We start from the raw sequence: 19,466 nt of genomic DNA, 5'->3' as shown, positions 1-19,466 counted from the left end.
TTCAGCCTCCTGAGTAGCTGGGACTACAGGTATGCACCACCATGCCTGGTTAATTTTTTGTATTTTTAGTAGAGATGGGGTTTCACCATGTTGGCCAGGCTGGTCTTGAACTCCTGACCTCGTGATCCGCCTGCCTCAACCTCCCAAAGTGCTGAGATTACAGGCATGAGCCACCGAGCCCATCCCCATTAAATAATTTTTAAATGTCTAACTGACACTGCACTCCTGGGATAAACTCCACTTTAGTCATGTGTATTATCCTTTTAATATGCTGCTGGATTTCTCTTATTTATTTATGTATTTATTTTATTTAGAGGCAGGGTCTCATTCTGTCATCCAGGCTGGAGTGAAGTGGTGCAATCACAGTTCACTGCAGCTTTGGACTTTTGGGCTCAAGCAATCCTTTCATCTCTGCCTCCCAAGTAGCTGGGACCACAGTCATGCACCACTACACCCAGCTAATTTTTGGGCTTTTAGTAAATACGGGGTTTGGCCATGTCGGCCATGCTGGTCTTGAACTCCTGGCCTCAAGTGATCTGCCCACCTTGGCCTCCCAAAGTGCTGAGATCACAGGCGTGAGCCACTGTGCCCGCTCACAATGAATTTTAAAGTATTCTCATTACTTGAAAAAGAAAATCTGTACCCCTAGCTTCCTGGCCCCCACCAAATTCCTTCCCAGTTTCACCCGCAACCCCCGACCTTAAACAACCACTAATCCATTATTTTTGTCTGTAATCTTTCTGTCTGTAGATTTGCCTATTCTGGACATTTCATATTAAGGAAATCACACAACCCGTGGTGCTTTATATGTGGCTTCTTTCATTCAGCATATTTTTCAGTTTCATCCATGTTGTAGCATGTATTAGCACTTGTTTGTATTTCTGAGTAATATTTCATTGTGTGGATATACCACATTTTATGGATATTTGGACTGTTTCCAACTTTTTAGTTATTATGGATAGTGCTGCTATGCCCACGCATACACAAGCTTTTCTGTGAGCACATCTTCTCATTTCTCTTGAGTGTATACCCTGGGAGTAGATTTGCAGGATTATATGGTTAACTTGATGTTTCACCGTTCGAGGACTGCCAAACTGTTTTCCAAAGTGCCTGCACCATTTTACTTCCTTCCCAGCAGTGTATAAGGTTCCAATTTCTCCATGGCCTCATTAACACTTGCTATTATCTTTTTCATTATCAGTAAGTGGCATCTCGTTCTGGTTTTGATTTGCATTTCACTCACGACTAATGATGTTGAGCATCTTTCCATGTACGTATCGGCCATTTGTATATTTTCTTTGGAGAAATGTGCATTTGCTTCATGTATTTTTAAAAACCATTTTATGGATATACATATTTAACGTACACATCTTGATGAGTTTGAAATAAGTATATACCCATAAAAACATCACCACAATCAATGCCATAAACATATTCATCACTTCAAAACGTTTGCTCCCTCTCTCTTCATTTCTAATTCTTATGTTTTGTGATAAGGACACTTAACAGAAGATCTATTTTCAGTAGATGTTTAAGTATAGAATACAGTGTTGTTAACTAGAGTCACCATGCTGTACCGGAGGTCTCTAGGACTTCTCCCTCTGGCATAACTGAAGCTTTGCACCCAATGAGCAATGCCTGCTTGTAGGGAGCAATGTATTTGGTACTCAGGTGGTTCATGCTATCTCTTGGTACCTGCATGTCTAGCTATAACTATGTAAGTGTAACAACCACTGCCTCATAAAGGCATAGTAAGCAGAGGCTCAGACCCCCTTAGACAAGAGCAGCAGGATCCACCCACCAGGCAAACAACCTAGACCAGCAAAAGTGCCAGACAGAGGATGAGAGGTGACAAGTATCAGTCTCTGCATGGGGTCCAACTATAATCGCAGGGGCTATGGTTTGTCCTTTCCCATTGACTGTTCTCTTGTACATTCCCCCAGGACTGGTGACCAGTTAGAACCATGGAGCAGCTCTACCTGGATGGAATGAACTTTAAGAAACAGGTGGATCTGGCTTGTGGATGTTGCTGGCACCCTGCCTAAACATTCATCCTCCAATTGCTTTAAGTGTTGATGAAGGAAGCGCACAGTTGCCCTTCTCCCCAGAGAATTGACCTTACTGAAACAGAAGGCCCCCTTCCACCTCACATCCTTGGCTGAAGGGTACAAAAGTCCCCCGGTCTTGAGGTAGGACTAACTCTGTAGGGCAATTTGCCCTGGGATGGGGTGGGGTGGGGTGGGGTGGTGAAGCCGGCCTCCAGCTGAGACCACAACCTTGCTGAGCTTCTTGCTTCTTGCCCGCCTCACTCTTCTGAGAATGACCCTAATAAGTCATTTGAACAATGGCCTTCTCAGGGTCAGCTTCTAAGGAACCTGATACAAAATTGTCACATAAAACCAATATGATGGTGAACGTTATAGTATGTAAATTCTATAAAAAATTCTTTTGTCTTTTTGCTCACTACACACTTCGGAGCCACAAAGCACATATATTTACTCAATGTTTATGTAATTCAGCCTTTACTGTAAAAAAGGAAACAATAAAAACAAAACCCTATTAATAAACACAATACAAAGAATGCCCGAGATTATAATAACAACATACTAGCAAGCCACAAGTACCAGAGAGGGGTGAACAGGCATATCTGCTAGCTCTCCTCTTGCAGTCCTCAGCCTCCCACAGGAGGCACGAGGTAAAACTATTCCTCAAAAAAAAAAAAAAAAAAAAGACAGCCTCTTTATGCTGAAATAGAACTTTAAAGGAAGCGCTTCTTATAGTCCAAATGGATGTACCTTGTGGTGTGGCTGTAAGGACTCTGGATTTCACCAACAAAGCTTGTGTATTCCTAACTATAGCTAAGCCTGTCACCTGCTTTTACTTAACTCTAATGTTCCTGTGATCTCAGCTTTACCTAGAAGAGCTCCTGAAACAGCGTGGGTACACACAGAAATCTGGAATGAATAGCTATCTGCTCAAAAATATTTGTTTAAGAACAGACGATTGGGGCCGGGCGCAGTGGCTCACGCCTGTAATCCCAGCCCTTTGGGAGGCCGAGGCGGCTAGATCACGCCAGGAGATCAAGACCATCCTGGGCAACATGGTGAAATCCCGACTCTACTAAAAATACAAAAAGGAGCTGGGTGTGGTGATGCCAGCTACTCGGGAGGCTGAGGCAGGAGAATCATTTGAACCAGGGAGTCAGGTTGCAGTGAGCTGAGATTGCGCCACAAAACTCCAGCCTGGCGACTCTGAGTGAGACTCTGTCTCCAAACGAACAAACCAACCAACCGACCAGATGATTGGGAGAATGAAGAGGAAAAATGATGGGAGACCACATAGGGAAAGAATGAGGTCTCACAGATTCAGCTGTGGGTGGGGGTTAATCATTACCTTGGCAGAAGCACAAGGAATTGTCCCTGAGGTGAGCTTTGGAAAGGAAAAAAACACAAACAAAAAAACAAAAAACGCCTAAATTTCCTTTATTAAAGTGGCACATAATCATGTTTTCTGATTCTCTTCACTGCCCGCCTGGGGGGAGGGGGTGGGGAAGGTGTTAATGATACTGATCCCTAATTCTGCTTCAAGGAGATCTGGTGAGGACTTCTTCCACCAGTCCAGAGTTTGCTAGTGCTGACCTCATCCCTGCATTAAGGGCCTTGAATGTGGGAGGCTAATCGGATGGATGGGATGCAGGAGGTAGAAAAGGGGATGGCCTAGAGAGTTCCTCCATTCAGAGCTGGAGAGCTGTTGAAGGGAAGGGTATTTTAAAAAGGCTCCACCCACCCCTAGCCCCAGGCCCTCAGCTGTGGGGAGAGGCCGCCTCCTCTGATGGGGTCTCGATGCTGCTGTTCTGCTCCTGGTCCGGCACATTCTCCTCTTCCTGTTCCAACTTGAAGTTCTGTGAACAAGGTTGCAGGTGAGGCCTGGCCCTACATTTGCTCAGCCGCAGGTCTGGGACATTTAGTGGGGCAAAGTTAGGCGAGAGCCACTCTACTGCGTTGTAGTCCCTATCCCTGAAGAGACGCCGTTTCTTCCACCCCACCCGAAATGTGGGCCTGACCTACCTCCAGCTCCTGAAAAATCTCATCCATGAAGTCCTGGGAGTTCTGTTTGTAAGACACAGCTAATCGAATTGCATCATTGAAGAGCTGCGGGTGAGGTAGAGATGGTGGATGGGAGTGCCTTGGACTCTGCCCAGTCCACCCCACTGGCCCCACTGTGAGACTACACAATACTCCATTCCTAAAATCAGCAACCTTACCCCGCCATTTGCCTCTCCCTGTCACCCTGACCTATGTATGGTCAATGGACTTCTGCCTCAAGTCCAGGCTCATCAGCTTCTCCCCTCCCTGCCATCCATGCCCATGCACTGTTCCCATTCTCTCCATCACACCTGCAGTAAGCCCTTCTCTTCACAGCTTCCCTTTACCACCTAGCACCCTGACCTTGCTAGTTACCTCTGCAGCCGACCATACCTTCACAACATTAGTACCATCAGCAGCTGAGACAAAATACAGGGGCAGGGAGAACTTCTTGGCAAAATTGAAGCTTTTTTGGGTCGCGTTTATGTCTGCTGTAGAGAGAAGGTAGGACATTGGTCTGTCTGTCAAGGGAAGGGAAGAGGGTTTGGAGGGTGGGCCACTGGAGGCCTTCATTCCAGAAAGTGGGATAGGCAGGGATGACTAGGAAACATGTCCTAGAAAGAGTTCAGTTACTAGGGATCTGTGTCATGGGAAGAGGGCAGGTTGGCTTAGCTGGCTTCTTTATAAGGTGGGAAGAATGCAAGTAACCAAGGGTCATATCTTATCGTGGGAGGGAGGACCGTCACTGAAGGCTGCCTGCCCAGGAATGGGGGAGGAAGCGTGTGGTGGTGGGTCCCCAGTGAATTGCTAACACCCAGGGGCAGGGATGGCCCCACCATCAATTTTATTGGCCACCACGATGCATGGGATCTCTGGCCTGAACTCCCGAAGCTCCATGTACCAGGTGCTCAGGTTCTTATAGGTGACTTTCCTCTGTACATCAAACACCTGCAAAGGGCAGAGGAAGAAAGATAGCTCAGGTGTCAATGTTCTGCACCGCATCTCCAGGTGACTCACACACCTAAGCAGGTGAGCATGAGCACATGGCGTTGTCTGTGGGAATGCTCTGAATTGCAGCCTCTCTGACCACAGAGGCTCTCCTTTCTCAGGGAAGCCCCCTGGGGTCTCCAGATGCAAAAATATTTTTAAAAATCTTATTATTGGCTCGGTGTGGTGGCTCACATCTGTAAACCCAGCGCTTTGGGAGGTTGAGGCGGGCTGATCACCTGAGGTCAGGAGTTCGAGACCAGCCTGGCCAACATGGTGAAACTCTGTCTCTACTAAAAATGCAAAAAGTTAGCTGGGCACGGTGGTGCATGCCTATAATCTCAGCTACTTGGGAGGCTGAGGCAGGAGAATTGCTTGAACTAGGGAGACAGAGGTTGCAGTGAGCCCAGACCATGCCATTGCACTCCGGCCCAGGCAACAAGAGCAAAACTCCATCTGAAAATAAATAAATAAATAAATAAATAAGTAAATAAATAAATAAATAAATAACGTATTCCTTTTTTGTTATCTTGTCATCTAATCTTATTCACCTATTTTAGCAATCATAAATTGAATCAATTTGCCAATTGATATAGTCTGTTAGAAATTGTAAACTTCCGTGTTTTTTAGTCTACTCTTATATTTATTGCTTAAACTGTTTTAAAGTTCCTCTGTAGTAACTGTAAATGTTTCTAGAGTTTTACTTTAGTTACTATTGATTTACTTTTATTTTTTACTTTTTAGAGACAGAGTTTCCCTCTGTCACCCAGGCTGGACTGTAGTGGCTCAATCACAGCTCACTGGAACCTCAAAACTCCTGGGCTCAAGGGATCCTCCTACTTCAGCCTCCCAAGTAGCATGCACCCATTAATTCTTAAATTATTTTTTTTGTAGAGGCAGGCTCTCCCTATGTTGCCCAGGCTCATCTCAAACTTTTGGCCTCAAGGGATCCTCCCACCTGGCTCTCTAAAGGTGCTGGGGTTACAGGTGTTAGCCACCACAACAGGCCTTGATTTCTTTTTTCTTTTAGACGGAGTTTCACTCTGTTATCCAGGCTGGAGTGTGGTGGCATAATCTCAGCTCACTGCAACCTTTGACTTCTGTGCTCAAGTGATTCTCTTGTCTCAGCATCCTCAGTAGCTGGGACTACAGGCGTGCGCCACCATGTCTAGCTAATTTTTATGTTTTCAGTAGAGACAGGGTTTCGCCATGTTGGGCAGGCTGGTCTTGAATTCTTGACCTCAAGTGATCTGTCTGCCTAGGCCTCCCAAAGTACTGGGATTACCGGCATGAGCTACTGCACCTGGCTGATTTAATTTTAAGCTTTTGTTTACTTCTTTGTTCTTTCTGCTTTTTGTTTTTGTTTTTTGACAGGGTCTTACTCTGTCCCCCAGGCTGGAGTGCAGTGGCACAATCTTGGCTTACTGCCCCCTGGACTCCCTGGGCTCGGGTGAGCCTCCTACCTCAGCCTCCTGAGTAGCTGGAACTACAGGAACATGCCACCATGCCTGGCTAATTTTGTATATTTTTTGTAGAGATGAGGTCTCATTATATTAACCAGGCTGGTCTTCAACTCCTGGGCTCAAGTGACGCTCCTGCTTCGGCCTCCCAACTGTCCGGGATCACAGGCAGAAGCCACTGTGACTGCTCTCTAAACCTTTTTAAAATTTTTTGTTTTATTATTTGTAGTTCATAATTGTATTATGTTTTTATAATTTATTGTTTTTACCTATATTTATTTATTTATTTTGAGATGGAGTCTTGCTGTTGCCCAGGCTGGAGTGCAGTGGTGCTGTCTTGGCTCACTGCAACCTCCACCTCCTGGGTTCAAGCGATTCTCCCGTCTCAGCCTCCTGAGTAGCTGGATTACAGGTGCGCACCACCACGCCTGGCTAATTTTTGTATTTTTAGTAGAGACAGGGTTTCACCATGTTGGTCAGGCTGGTCTGGAACGCCTGACTGCAGGTGATCTGCCCGCCTCAGCCTCCCAAAGTGCTGGGATTAAAGGCATGAGTCACCGTGCCCAGCCTGTTTTTACCTATTTTAAAATATCAGCAAGAAGGATGAGCACTGTAAACCAGCTCTAAGGGCAGAACTCTGAAAGACAACTGAGCTGCTGCTACAGTGAACTTCGTGCCCTTCACGGGAGCTCCTCCCAAGTGTCCAGCCCGAACTGCCCTAGCACAACAGTCAGTGGATTAAAGTTACAGACAACCACCACCCTGTAACTGCTGGCACAGCTGACCTCACTTCTAAATCACCCAGCTATTTGTGCAAGGAACATGGTTCAAGCTCAGGGCTAGGGGCTCGCCCTGTGTGGTGGTGGGAGGGTCAGCAGCTGTCACACCTCAAGAGGCGGCAGGAAGTCCATGTGGATTCTCTTTCATAGGCCAATATCAATGAATCACCAGGTTGTCTTGAATTCCCGAGGAAGACTCCTTATAAAGGATGACTGTAACGAAACTTCCGGAATCTGCCTCACACCAGGCTCAGATGCCTTTTGTCCAGGTCTGGTTTCCTGAGCACCCTTTCCTTGTTTGGAGAGCCGAGGAGGAGCTGGCTAGAATGAGCAGCATCCCCATCTCAAGGTTTCAAGGTGGAGGGTCGAGCCTTCCTCCGTCTCTGACCCTCAGCTCCCCGTGTGGTCAGAAGGTGAGTGCTTTCTACCCGCCAGGGCCCGTGCAACAGACTGGGGCTGGTGGCAGGCACCTGCAGACACAGGCATGGTGGCAGGAGAGACACCCCAGGCCTTCAGAAGAGGGTCTGAAGGGAGCCCATGGAGATGCATCAGATGCAGGAAGCAGTCACTCCAAAAGAAAAAGAGAGGTGAGCTCAAAATACCAAATGCCAGAGTAGGCCCGAAACCAAACCGGCTAGAACCAAGCTCCTCTGCTCTTGAGGGTCAGACTGCTGCACTACACTAGCCCCATTTGCCTTACCCCATTATCCTCTTGTTTAGTACCTTAACAGTGATCAGAGTTAAAGCTTTTGGAATTTTTCAAGGGATTTTGTTCTTAAGGGGCAGTGGGGGGAATCAGCTGATGAGCTCCTTCCTTTACCATCTGCAAAGGGTCAGAAGGGAAGAATCCTCACTGTCTTCACCCCTGGTATCTGTACTGTGCCCACCAGTCAGTAAGTTCCTAGGGGAAGCATTGTGTCTTTCCGCCTTGGCACTCCTGGCCTCCTGCACATGTGCATCACAGACAGAATCCACACTGTGGAAGTGATCGGTGGTGCACACAGGGAAGAACAATTCTAATGACAAACATCAGAAGAGGCTGCATGGAGGTGATGGCATTTAAGCAGGGCCTGAAAAATGAGCAGAGTTTCAAGTAAAGGGGTGTGAGCTGGGGAGAGGCTGAGGGAAGAGCATGAAGGAAGGTGTGCAGAGGAGCAGGTGACAATGAGCAGAACACAGCAGCTCCTTCTGGATTCCCTCTGCTATTGCTTCTTACAGATGAGATGACACCTGCTCAGCCATGCATCCCTCTCAGTGCCAAAGTAAGGCTGTGCATACTTATAGACAATCACTAAGTGGGAGGTAGGGCTAGAAAGGTGGGTGTCTAAATGCTATGGAGTGCCATGGCAGACTGTATTAATACATGCCAACAATGGTGGCAACCTGTCCATCCCATGTGTTCTTGTAATCATGTGACTCTGATTCCCCACTGAGAGATGCCATCTGTTTCTTCCCTCTGTGACTATGGCCAGAGAGATGCCATGTTACTTCCAGGGCTAGGCCACAAAGGGAAATACAAGTCCCACCAGGTTCTCTTTGGATGCTTGATCTTGGGATCTTGGCTGACACTCTGTGAGCAAGCCCAAATTGGCCCAACGGACAAACTGCGAAGAAACACGGGGAGCAGAACCTGCTGGTAGTCCAGCCAAGTACCAGTGTGTGCGTGGGGAGATGCCCCAGGCAGTTCCAGCCTGGAACCCAGCCTTGGAGTTTTCTTAGCTGAGACTTCAGACATTATGGATTCCCGATCCATCAGAAAATGGTGGTTTTGTGCCACCAAGTTTTGGGGTTTTGTGTTAAAGCGAGACCTTGAATGCTATTCCAAGAAATTTTAGTGACTAAGGTTTTCACTTGGTGACAATTGCTAGGTTCATAATTCAGAAGACTAGTGTATTACTTCCTGCAGTGTAGATGGATGATGTTCATGAAAATGTGGGTTTTTTTTTTTTTTTTTTTTTTATGGAGTTTTGCTCTTGTTGCCCAGGCTGGAGTGCAATGGCGCAATCTCGGCTCACTGCAACCTCTGCCTCCTGGGTTCAAGTGATTCTTGTGCCTCAGCCTCCCAAGTAGCTGGGATTACAGGTGCCTACCACCATGCCTGGCTAATTTTTTGTATTTTTCGTAGAGACGGGGTTTTACCATGTTGGCCAGGCTGGTCTCAAACTGCTGACCTCAGGTGATCCACCCACCTTGGCCTCCCAAAATGTTGGGATTACAGGCATGAGCCGCCATGCCCAGCCATGAAAATGTTTTTTAAGTGGCTCAAAAGAAAAACATGCTCCTTTTCAGCATCTAAAAGTGGTGGCCTGAGAACCAAGCCAGGGAATTCACGGGTAGGAACTTCTATAGGACACAGGTTTACAGAGCTCCTTTTTCCTTTCTTAGCCTTTTCCTCGGCTGCATTTCAGGCACTTACCACACTCTGGCCACTGGGGTGGAACCGTAAGGACTGCGTCCTAGGCAACAAAACGGGAGGCTCGGAGGGAGGCAAGGGGCTGGCCTGAGAGAGAAGGTTCTCTGGGACCCGCAGCATCTACTCAGTCCCAGCATGTGCCCCCTAGGGAAAAGCAGCAGGCAACAGTAGAGAGAGGCCTTGGGAGCTTGTCTGACAGGGTGGGTCCATCAGAGGGACTGTGGCCCTGTCTCTGGCACACGTTTGCCTCTTGGGTGCTACACCTGATGGTGAAGCCCAGAGCTTGCTGTTCCACCTTTTCTCCACCCATCCCCACCTCCAGAGAGCTCACCTGGCACCTTCTCACTAAGAAGCTCTGGGGAGCAGGTGTGGTTTGAAACATCCCCGGGTGACCCTGAGACCCCCTCCCACAACACCCAGACTTGGTTAAGAGGGCCCAGGGCTGCTAGGCCCCTCACCCCTCAGGCCAGACTTGCCCAGTGCCTTTGTCCACCTCCACCCCGTCTCATACCATGATGCAGGCGTGGGCCTTGTGGTAGTAGGAGGCATGCATGCTCTGGAACCGCTCCTGGCCTGCCGTGTCCCAAAAGTCTGCAATGTGAACACAGCTCTGACTGTCTGTTGGGGGCTGGAGATCACAGAGACCCACATGCCTGGTACATTTCTGTGCAAGTCACTAAAATACGACACACATGTGGCACAAACCACAGCACGTGTGTGAGTGTACACGGGGAACACAGGGAGAAACAGAGACCACACAGCTCCACACGTGTGTCTTCAACACAGTGTACCTGAGTGTGATGAGAGAGGTGTGTGTTCACCTGTCTGTATGGGAAGACCGTGGGTTAGGGGCCAGGAGGAAGGACAACACACACTGGAAGCCCAAGGAGGGAGAAGATAGGTTCCCCGTTTCCCACATGATATGCAGGGTCCTCTAAGTTCTAAACTAGTCCAACTTCTCACGTGCGCTGACCACAGATGGTAGACAGAGTCAGGCAGGCTGTGTGGAGAGGATTATGACCCGATGGAAGGTCAAAGCCCGATGTGGTAGATAATGTTCTGACCACATTTATTTTTTTAAACTGGCTGAATAAGAACCCCTGAAGCTAGGCAAACTACAGCCTTGTCGAAGGCCTCTTAAGTTCTTCTTCCCTGAGGTGGGTACAGCCCCCTGACTTCTCCTTTCCTGAACCCTGTCCTGCACAGGTGCCGCCCTGGACGCCAGGTCAGAGGGCTGGGACTTGGCCCCTGTGTGCCTCCTTCCACCTTCCATGGCCTCCCGAGGCTCCTGGCTCTCTGGGTTCTCTCTACCACCCCTTATCCCTCCCTGGGGTCTCATTTTCTCCCTCTGGACTCTCTCCTTATGAACATTCTCTCATCTCCCCTCGTCTCCCATTTCCTCTTTCCTGAGGGTCAGCATGGCTTGGCCCTGTGCCACTTACCCACAAGGATGGTCTTGCCATCTACCGTGGTAGTGTGCTTGTACAGGGTCAGGGCGTACGTGGACAGCTGCTGTGGCTGACTGCACTCAGGTTAAGGACCAAAATCAATAAAAGGGGAGGTAAGGAAGGAGTGGGGAGCAGGGGTGTTTGGTTTGATGAAATGGATCCTCTCCCTCCTCTTCTCTTTGGAGTTACCGAGATTTTAAATCAAACGAATGTTGCAGACAGAGGATCAGCTTCACATATCACTGGTACAAGCTCCATGGAAGAGTGAGGGGTGGGAGGAGACGGGAGTGTGTTCTGGTCATCGAAGTCTGAGGTAAAACGCAGAACAGGATTTTACAGACAAGTGTCATAAAGGGCATCATGCAGTTGGAAAAATGCAAATGCGGAAACCCCAACTCAATCATTGATGGAGCTTTCCCAGGCTAGAAAGGAAACCCTGACCCTAGGTAGCAACATGACCATTCCAGGGACAAAAGCTCCCACAAGCCTTACAGCTGACAAGCCATCTATCAGTTTGGAGTCTGCCTATGTGTGAAACCCTGAGAAAAAGGGTTAAACTCTGGGGATAAACACCTTCTGAGGCTGCAAGAAGTTGGACAGTGTAAAAAGCAGAGCCAAGTGTTGCAGGTGGGCTGGGTGTGCAGAAGCACTTGGTACAAGGTGGAGTAACACATACTCAGATCCTAAGGCAACTGAGCACTGGGGTGCAGAGCATAGGGCAGGGAGCAGCAGGCTCCAGGGGCTCTTCTCACCTGTGCTTTTCAGTGGATCCACTTGGGAAGCTGTTTATTTATTTATTTATCTATTTATTTATTTATTTTTATTTTTTTTTTTTTTTGAGACGGAGTCTCGCTCTGCCGCCCAGGCTGGAGTGCAGTGGCCGGGTCTCAGCTCACTGCAAGCTCCGCCTCCTGGTTTACGCCATTCTCCTGCCTCAGCCTCCCAAGCAGCTGGGACTACAGGCGCCCGCCATGTCGCCCGGCTAGTTTTTTGTATTTTTAGTAGAGACGGGGTTTCACCATGTTAGCCAGGATGGTCTCGATCTCCTGACCTCGTGATCCGCCCGTCTCGGCCTCCCAAAGTGCTGGGATTACAGGCTTGAGCCACCGCGCCCGGCCGAAGCTGTTTAAAAATCTCCCAGTTGCAGGGAGGAACTCACTCCAAACCTATACAATAGAATAATTCATGGAGGAAGGTGGGGCTGGCAGCTCCTATTTTTCAAAGTTCATTCATATCAGAGATGTTTTTCAACAGTAGGGGGCCCAAGCTTTGAGGTTAAATGACTTGGCCAGTGTCAGAGCTACTAAGGAGGAGGAGGAGTTGGGGTTTCAATCCAGGCATTAGATCCAAACCATTTGCTGTTTGCCATTGTACTGCCCTCTTAATATAAAACAAATCCAAATATGAGTAAGCTCCAAAATATACAGCACTGATTGTACAATGCCATGTGGATCAATCGGCAAGAAACAAGTGTGGAACAAAACCTGTGCATTCACTTACCCAATCCTCCTTCCTGGGCTGCTGCTACAAAGGGGTGGGCAGTGGGGCACTGATACATGAGCGTGGGAAGACCCACAGGAAAAAGGGGTATTTCAAACCTTGAAGGATACAAGCCATCCATGAGAAATCTCTCCATGAGTCTGAAAGCAGAACAGGAAAAGTGGTCAGATGGCGTCTCCATCTCTCCCTTGTCCCAAACTTTATCACCCTAAGGCTGACAAGCTGGAAGCCACCTGTGTTTCCCCCCTTTCGCTCCACAGTCACACAGTTTCCAGGTCAAGTCTGGCACCTGGGAATCAGCATTACCAACCCGTCATAACCAAACAGCTCATGTCACTCAGAGTACACACACCAGTCCATGTGAAGCTCTCAAATCTGTTATTTTCACCACAGCACAGCGCTGCACATACAATTACCCTTGTGTTATGCACAGAGAAACAGAGGCCAGGCCAATGCTGTGCCTTCCGTTCAAAAGCCATTTCCCAGCCGGGCACACTGGCTCACGCCTGTAATCCCAGCACTTTGGGAGGCCAAGGCGGGTGGACCACTTGAGGTCAGGAGTTCAAGACCAGCCTGGTCAACATGGTGAAGCCCTTGTCTCCACTAAAAATACAAAAAATTAGCCAGGGTGGTGGCACATGCCTGTAATCCAGCTACTCGGGAGGCAGAGACAAGAGAACCTGCTTGATCTATTGGTTATTGAGAGGACTATCTATTCTGAATGCAGTCAGTTATTCTGTTAAAAAATTAGGCAGACTTTGTCACTCTTCTGTGCAAAACCATCCAGTGGTTCCCCATTTCTTTCAGTTCAAACTCTCCCATTTCTTTTTCTCTCCCTCTGTTCTAGCCACTGGCCATTTCCTCCTTTTGTTGTTGAAATGCTCCTGCCAGATATCTGCAAGGCGTACTCCTTGCTTTTTTCAAGTCTTTGACCCAATGTTACCTTTACAACTAGGCCTTCCCTGACCACTCTCTTTACATTGCAACATTTTTCCCTCATGTTTTGTAGGGTCACTGCTTGCCTGTCTGTCAGTGTAATACACTCTAACCATGATTTTATACTTCTGACTTTAAACTGCAGCTTCAATTGTAAAAGGAAGATAGATTGATTTTGTAACTATAAAGAAACAGTACCCTTACTATAAAGAAAACACACCATCTTCTTAGATTACATAGAAAATTACACAAAGAAATTTCCGCAGCCAGAGGTTAAGATGGTAAATGAAAAAGATCCAAGCTCAGAACACTGTCTTGAGAGGGCACGTGCTCAGGAAGTGGAGGAGGAAGAGGAGAGATCCATAAACTTGCCTCATCAAAGCAGAAGCAGTGAAAGAATAAAAACACAGGCACAGAGGGATTTTCTTAAGGAAAAGTTGCCTCTGGAAGACAGGATGAAGGAGAGAAAAACAAGCCCCAGAGACTCATTCCCTCCCGACATTCTGCAGCTTAGCAGAGAACCAGCTCGGCAGGCCTGAGCTTAACAACAGAGCAGGCCTATCTTCGGAGGCTCTAGGAAGCTGCCTCTGTCTCTGTCACATATACAGATGTTCCCTGTGTTCTTTTCCCAAAAATATTTAGAGTAGGCACTGTTTACTATTGGCCTAAGCACAACTCCCTCAGGATAATGAGAGCTTGGGACCCACGGAGTCATATGCTGTGACTTTTCTGCTTGTAAATTTCCCCCATCACCCTACTCTGTACTCACACCATGCGGCCTTAGTTGGGGGTGGGGGTGTGTGCCTGTGCCCTCTTTGCACAACGATGATAGGCAATTATTAACAGGAATGGAAGACCCTAAAGGTCAAGTTATACAGCTATCAAAGAAAAAAGACAACACATGTGGACCTAACTACTCTTAAAGATGGAATCAGAAAGCCACGTCTTGTTGGCCGGGTGCGGTAGCTCACACCTGTAATCCCAGCATTTTGGGAGGCCAAGGCAGACAGATCGCTTGAGGTTAGGAATTCCAGACCAGCCTGGCCAACATGGCAAAACCTGTGCTAAAAATACAAAACAATTAGCTAGGCATGGTGGCGGGTGCCTGTAATCCCAGCTACTCAGGAGGCTGAGGCATGAGAATGGCGTGAAACCAGGAGGCAGAGGTTGCAGTGAGCTGAGATCACACCACTGCACTCCAGCCTGGGGGACAGAGCGAGACTCCATCTCAAAACAAACAAACAAACAAAAAAACTAAACCAGAGCTGCAGTGTGTGATTGTGTGGTGCGGAAGAGAGAGAGAGAGCGGGAGAGAGAAAGAATTCAAATTCATGGAGATGGCCTAAAAACCAGCAAAGCCCCCAGAGAACTATTCACAGCTACCTGAGTCAAAGGACATGTTTCTAAAAATGAAGGTAGAAAACAAGGTGGGCCTGGAGTACTTGGGAAATAAGCGTAACAAATTCTCTGGGCAGGGGCAAGTGTACCCTCATGCTATGAAGGCAGAAATGGACATGTGCCCTCACCAGTCCTAGGTATAAGAAATAGGACATCTCATGGAGACAATCCGCCAGCACCGCAGAGCCTCCCTTCACCTCTCCGGGTGGCATGTAGGCACTGAAATTCATTCAAAGAATAAGCCAATCTTCACAATGATTATAGTCAATCGTCAGTTCTACCCAGTTTTCTCTATCTTAGAGAGTCCCTCCAAGAAAGCATCTTCACCACCTTTACCCAATCTGTCACGGTGGCATAGTCACTTTCCATTCCCACTCCCCGCCCTTGCCATCCCTCAGCCCACAAACCACATACAATGTCCTCAGTTGCTCCACATGTTCTCTCAGGGCTCAGAGGAAACACTCAAATTCCTCAGTCCTTATGACCTGCCCCCTCCACCCAACACACACAACTGCTCTCGTGATTCCCCTCGTTCCTCCGTGAACATCTGGACTCCAGCCAAGACTGCTCCTTCACCAGCCCCAAGAAGTCATGCTCCTCTGCCTCTGGAGGACTTTTTAAATGACCCAGACCCTCTCTGGGGCTGATATTTCTTCCCTAATCTCTCAACATACTTGGATTTGCCCACTGCGCTGTCTCCCAGGCAGATGATCTTCACGTTGTCATCAGCATCATACTTCCCTTGGTCCAGCTCAGTGGGTTTGGTTCTGTCTTCTGCCATTGGCTCCTAGCTGTAGAGAGGGGTCGAGCTCAGGGGAGGGGAGGGTCTTGTCACTATCTGGGAAGAACAACAGGATGTTGTCAGAGAGAAGTCCCCTCAACCAAATTTATTTCCTCCTCTTCCTGGACAGGAGAGACAATGAGCCAACGAGAGAGGGGCCCAAGAATACGCTCACCCCCTTCTCCATTCATCACCAACTTGCCTGCCACATGCTGAGCCTTGGGGTTGTAACCTTGTACCCAGAAGATTCTCTTAGGGTGGTTTTCCCTATGATATATTCCTATTGCAGGTATGCTTAAGGTCACACCTCCCATGACCACCTGGAGAGACAGTATTCTGTATTTACAAGTTCTTTTTTTTTTTTTTTGAGATGGAGTCTTGCTCTATCACCCAGGCTGGAGTGCAGTGGCGCGATCTTGGCTCACTGCAAACTCCACCTACTAGGTTTGAGTGATTCTCCTGCCTCAGCCTCCCCAGTAGCTGGGATTACAGGCACCTCCCATCACGCCCAACTAATTTTTGTGTTTTTAGTAGAGACAGGGTTTTACTATGTTGGCCAGGCTGGTCTCGAACTCCTGACCTCAAGTGATCTGCCCATGTCGTCCTCCCAGAGTGCTGGGATTACAGGCATGAGCCACCGTGCCCGGCCTGTATTTACAAGTTCAACATACAAAAGTTTCCTTACTTGTGAAACAGTGACAAAAAAAAAAAAAAAAAAAGAAAACCACAAAAAAACAGTGCCCAGTCACATGGTTGACAGGAGACACTGTCTGCCAGAAAGCCTGAGCTCTCACCACTGAATGACACTGACACACAGTCAAATATGCCTGACCCACACTTGTGATCCTTTGCCTTCTTCATGCCTTTTACCTCCCCTTCATTTTCCATCCTACTGTAATCTGTACCTGCCTCTCCGTCTCTCAACACGTGCAATTCCCCTAACCCCCTTCTCCAGTGGTGTTTCAACCTTTATTAGTTGCAAGTATCTCCTAAATGCTGATTATACCCCGCTGTACCTCCATCTAGACTGCTTCCCTCAGTGCTGGACTCAGATATGGTATGCAATTGACTACTAGACTTGGAGTAGCAGAGTAGGACACACAGGCATCAATAACATGTTATATACAAATACTTTAAGTCCTGTGCATCCCAAATGCTGCTCCTCACATTACCCATTTGCGCAAGACATTCACCAGGCATCCAGTGCCAAAGGCTGTGTACAACATAATCTCTAGCTCTGTTTTACTCTCCTCACACCTAAATATGACTTTGCAAACATTCCTGAGAATGTAATCACAGTCCAGACTCTTAGCTAGTGGGCACATAGAAATGATATGATGACGAGATAGCAGCAATAAGTGAACCTTACTGAGCATTCACCATGAGCAGACGTTGCACAGGGTTCAGGGGATGTAAGACACAATGATAGCAGAGTCTACTGTGGTAAGAGCAACGACAGAAGTATGCACACAGGTCAGGGGTAGAAAATACCAACAGGGTCCCCAAGTTTTCCTGACTGTGCCACCACACAGCTACTGCTTCTGCACAGCCAGGGACTTCGCCTTGTTTATCCAGGGACACAATTCCTGGGAAGCGGCAGATGCTTGGAAAGCATGGTGAGGGGTCTGCCCCCTTTCACCTGTACCCTGTAGAGACAGCGACAGAAAGCCAAATCCAGCTGCACGGCTCCATGCTTGAAGAGGTTCTTTCTTTTGTTTAGAGACAGGGTCTCACTCTGTCGTCCAGGCTGGAGTGCAGTGGCGCGATCACGGCTCACTGCAGCCCTCAACTCCTGGACTCAAACGATCCTCCCTCCTCGGCATCCCTGGGACTACAGTCGTGAGCTACCGCTTACGGGCGAGGATTTAGTTGTCGCTGTCCTTGCGATCTAAGTGGGCAAGCTATCTTTCGATAAATGTTTCTGGGCACCAACCATGTCCAGGCATCGCCAGGCTGCCTGTCCCGCCCCCGACAACAGCCTCACGAAGCCACCTTTCCGTCCTTCCCCCGACCGGGACGCCCTCCCGCCCAGACCTCTAGGGCAGCCTCTGAGGGGCTGATCCCGCGTGCTAAGCCAGCCTCACGTGCGGTCCTGAGTGAGGGCTGGAGAGACCAGGGACGCTGCAGGTCGCCTGCCCGCGGCCAGCGGCCCCTCTGGCCCTGCCGCCCGCCTGGACTTTGCGCGGTCTCAAACCACGCCCGCCGGCCCAGCTCGCGCTGCAGCGCACTCTGCTTCCGGCTCGGCCCGCGTCCTCGCAGCTGCTACGCAACTGCGCAAGGACCCCGAGGGAGGCTGCCCGGCAGAAGGCCTGAAGGACCCCGCTGGGGTGCGGGCTGCCCAGCGCGGCGCCTGGCGGGAGGGCCGCAGAGAGTGCGCATGCGGCCAAGTGCGGTACTGGGTCTCCTGGCTGTGGGTGTGGTTGGTACTGAGAGTTCAGTGGGTTCCGCCCTCCTAGAGGGAGTGGAGGGGTGAGCACGTCAGCGGTGGGGGCGCAGGTCCCGCTTTCTCCATTTTTTATTTATTTGATGGGGTAAATTTGAGCAAATTTCTCGACTTGTCGACATTTGCTATTAACTGAGCGGGAATTAGGAGAGGAACCTGGTCCTCTCGACACAGCCCAGCAGGTACGCCGCCTATGTGCCTGTGGAGAACAGCGGTTCCTGTAGGGCCGATAGGTGTGGACCAAGTAGCTGTGAAATTTCTTGTGAAGAAAACGCACGAGGAGGACGCAAGTGAGCTCAGTGGAGGAGGGGCGCTACCCCAGGGGACGTCCCCATGCATGGACTTGTGAACCCCGAATATCTGAGACGGTCTCAGTCAATTTAGAAAGTTTATTTTGCCAAGGTTGAGGACGCACGCCCGTGACACAGCCTCACGAGGTCTTGACGACATGTGTCCAAGGTGGTCAGGACACAGCTTGGTTTTATACATTTAAGGGAGACAGGAGACATCAATATATGTAAGATGAACGTTGGTTCCGTTGGGAAAGGCGGGACAACTTGAAGCAGGGAGGGGGCTTCCAGGTCACAGGTAGGTGAGAGACAAACTGTTGTATTCTTTTGGGTTTCTGAATAGCCTTCCCAAAGGAGGCCATCAGATATGCACTTATCTCAGTGAGCAGAGGGGTGACTTTGAATAGAAGGGGAGGCAGGTTTGCCCTAAGCAGTTCCCAGCTTTTTTCCCTTTAGATTAGTGATTTTTGGGCCCTCAGATTCATTTTCCTTTCACAGGCTAAACAGCTTTAGGAACTGAAAAGTTCATGAGGCTGTAAGGAAGAGTTGAGTTGCTCCAGGTGAGCCTCGGCCACAACAGCATGCAGGACCTGGGCGCCCACGAAGGGCTCCTGGGAGGATTCGGGAAAGGGAGCTGTGAACCCTGAGTATCTGAGATGGTTCCAGGTGATTTAGAAAGTTCATTTTGCCGAGGTTGAGGACGTGCACCCGTGACAGCCTCAGGAGATCCTGACGACAAGTGCCCAAGGTGGTCAGGGCACAGCTTGGTTTTAGGGAGACATGAGACGTCAGTCAATACATGTCAGAAGTGCCTTGGTTCCATCCAGAAAGGTGGGGACAACTGGAAGCAGGGAGGGGGCTTCCAAGGTCACAGGTAGGTGAGAGACAAATGTTGCGTTGTTTTGAGTTTCTGGTTAGCCTCTCCAAAGGAGGCGATTGGATGTGC

At 48.8% G+C, this 19,466-nt stretch overlaps 1 protein-coding gene across 13 annotated transcripts; it reads right to left on the bottom strand.

Moving 5' to 3' along the window:
- Nucleotides 1-2,505: 2,505 nt before the first annotated feature.
- On the bottom strand, nucleotides 2,506-18,071 carry RABL2B (RAB, member of RAS oncogene family like 2B). 13 transcript variants are annotated; one of them, XM_033233360.1, is made up of 10 exons: nucleotides 17,822-18,069; nucleotides 17,427-17,675; nucleotides 15,681-15,844; nucleotides 12,783-12,812; nucleotides 11,167-11,246; nucleotides 10,236-10,315; nucleotides 4,922-5,033; nucleotides 4,479-4,576; nucleotides 4,068-4,151; nucleotides 2,506-3,901 (listed from the first exon to the last, which is right to left on the bottom strand). In XM_033233360.1, the coding sequence occupies exons 3-10, from the start codon at nucleotides 15,785-15,787 to the stop codon at nucleotides 3,803-3,805; spliced, it is 690 nt and encodes a 229-aa protein (XP_033089251.1). In that variant the 5' UTR covers nucleotides 15,788-15,844; nucleotides 17,427-17,675; nucleotides 17,822-18,069; the 3' UTR covers nucleotides 2,506-3,802. The 13 variants fall into 13 exon arrangements, with proteins under 13 accessions (XP_033089251.1, XP_033089259.1, XP_033089260.1 ...); XM_033233368.1 differs by lacking the exon at nucleotides 17,427-17,675 and having other exon boundaries at nucleotides 4,479-4,573; nucleotides 17,872-18,071; XM_033233369.1 differs by lacking the exon at nucleotides 17,427-17,675 and having other exon boundaries at nucleotides 4,479-4,573; nucleotides 15,681-15,840; nucleotides 17,872-18,071.
- Between the last annotated feature and the right edge of the window lie 1,395 nt (nucleotides 18,072-19,466).

This window comes from Trachypithecus francoisi, unplaced genomic scaffold (genome assembly GCF_009764315.1).
Source record: "Trachypithecus francoisi isolate TF-2019V2 unplaced genomic scaffold, Tfra_2.0 Lachesis_group14, whole genome shotgun sequence".
NCBI classification, from domain to species: domain Eukaryota; kingdom Metazoa; phylum Chordata; class Mammalia; order Primates; family Cercopithecidae; genus Trachypithecus; species Trachypithecus francoisi.
The sequence above is the reverse complement of the archived record's forward strand: the minus strand, read 5'-3'. Positions and strand labels throughout refer to the sequence as shown.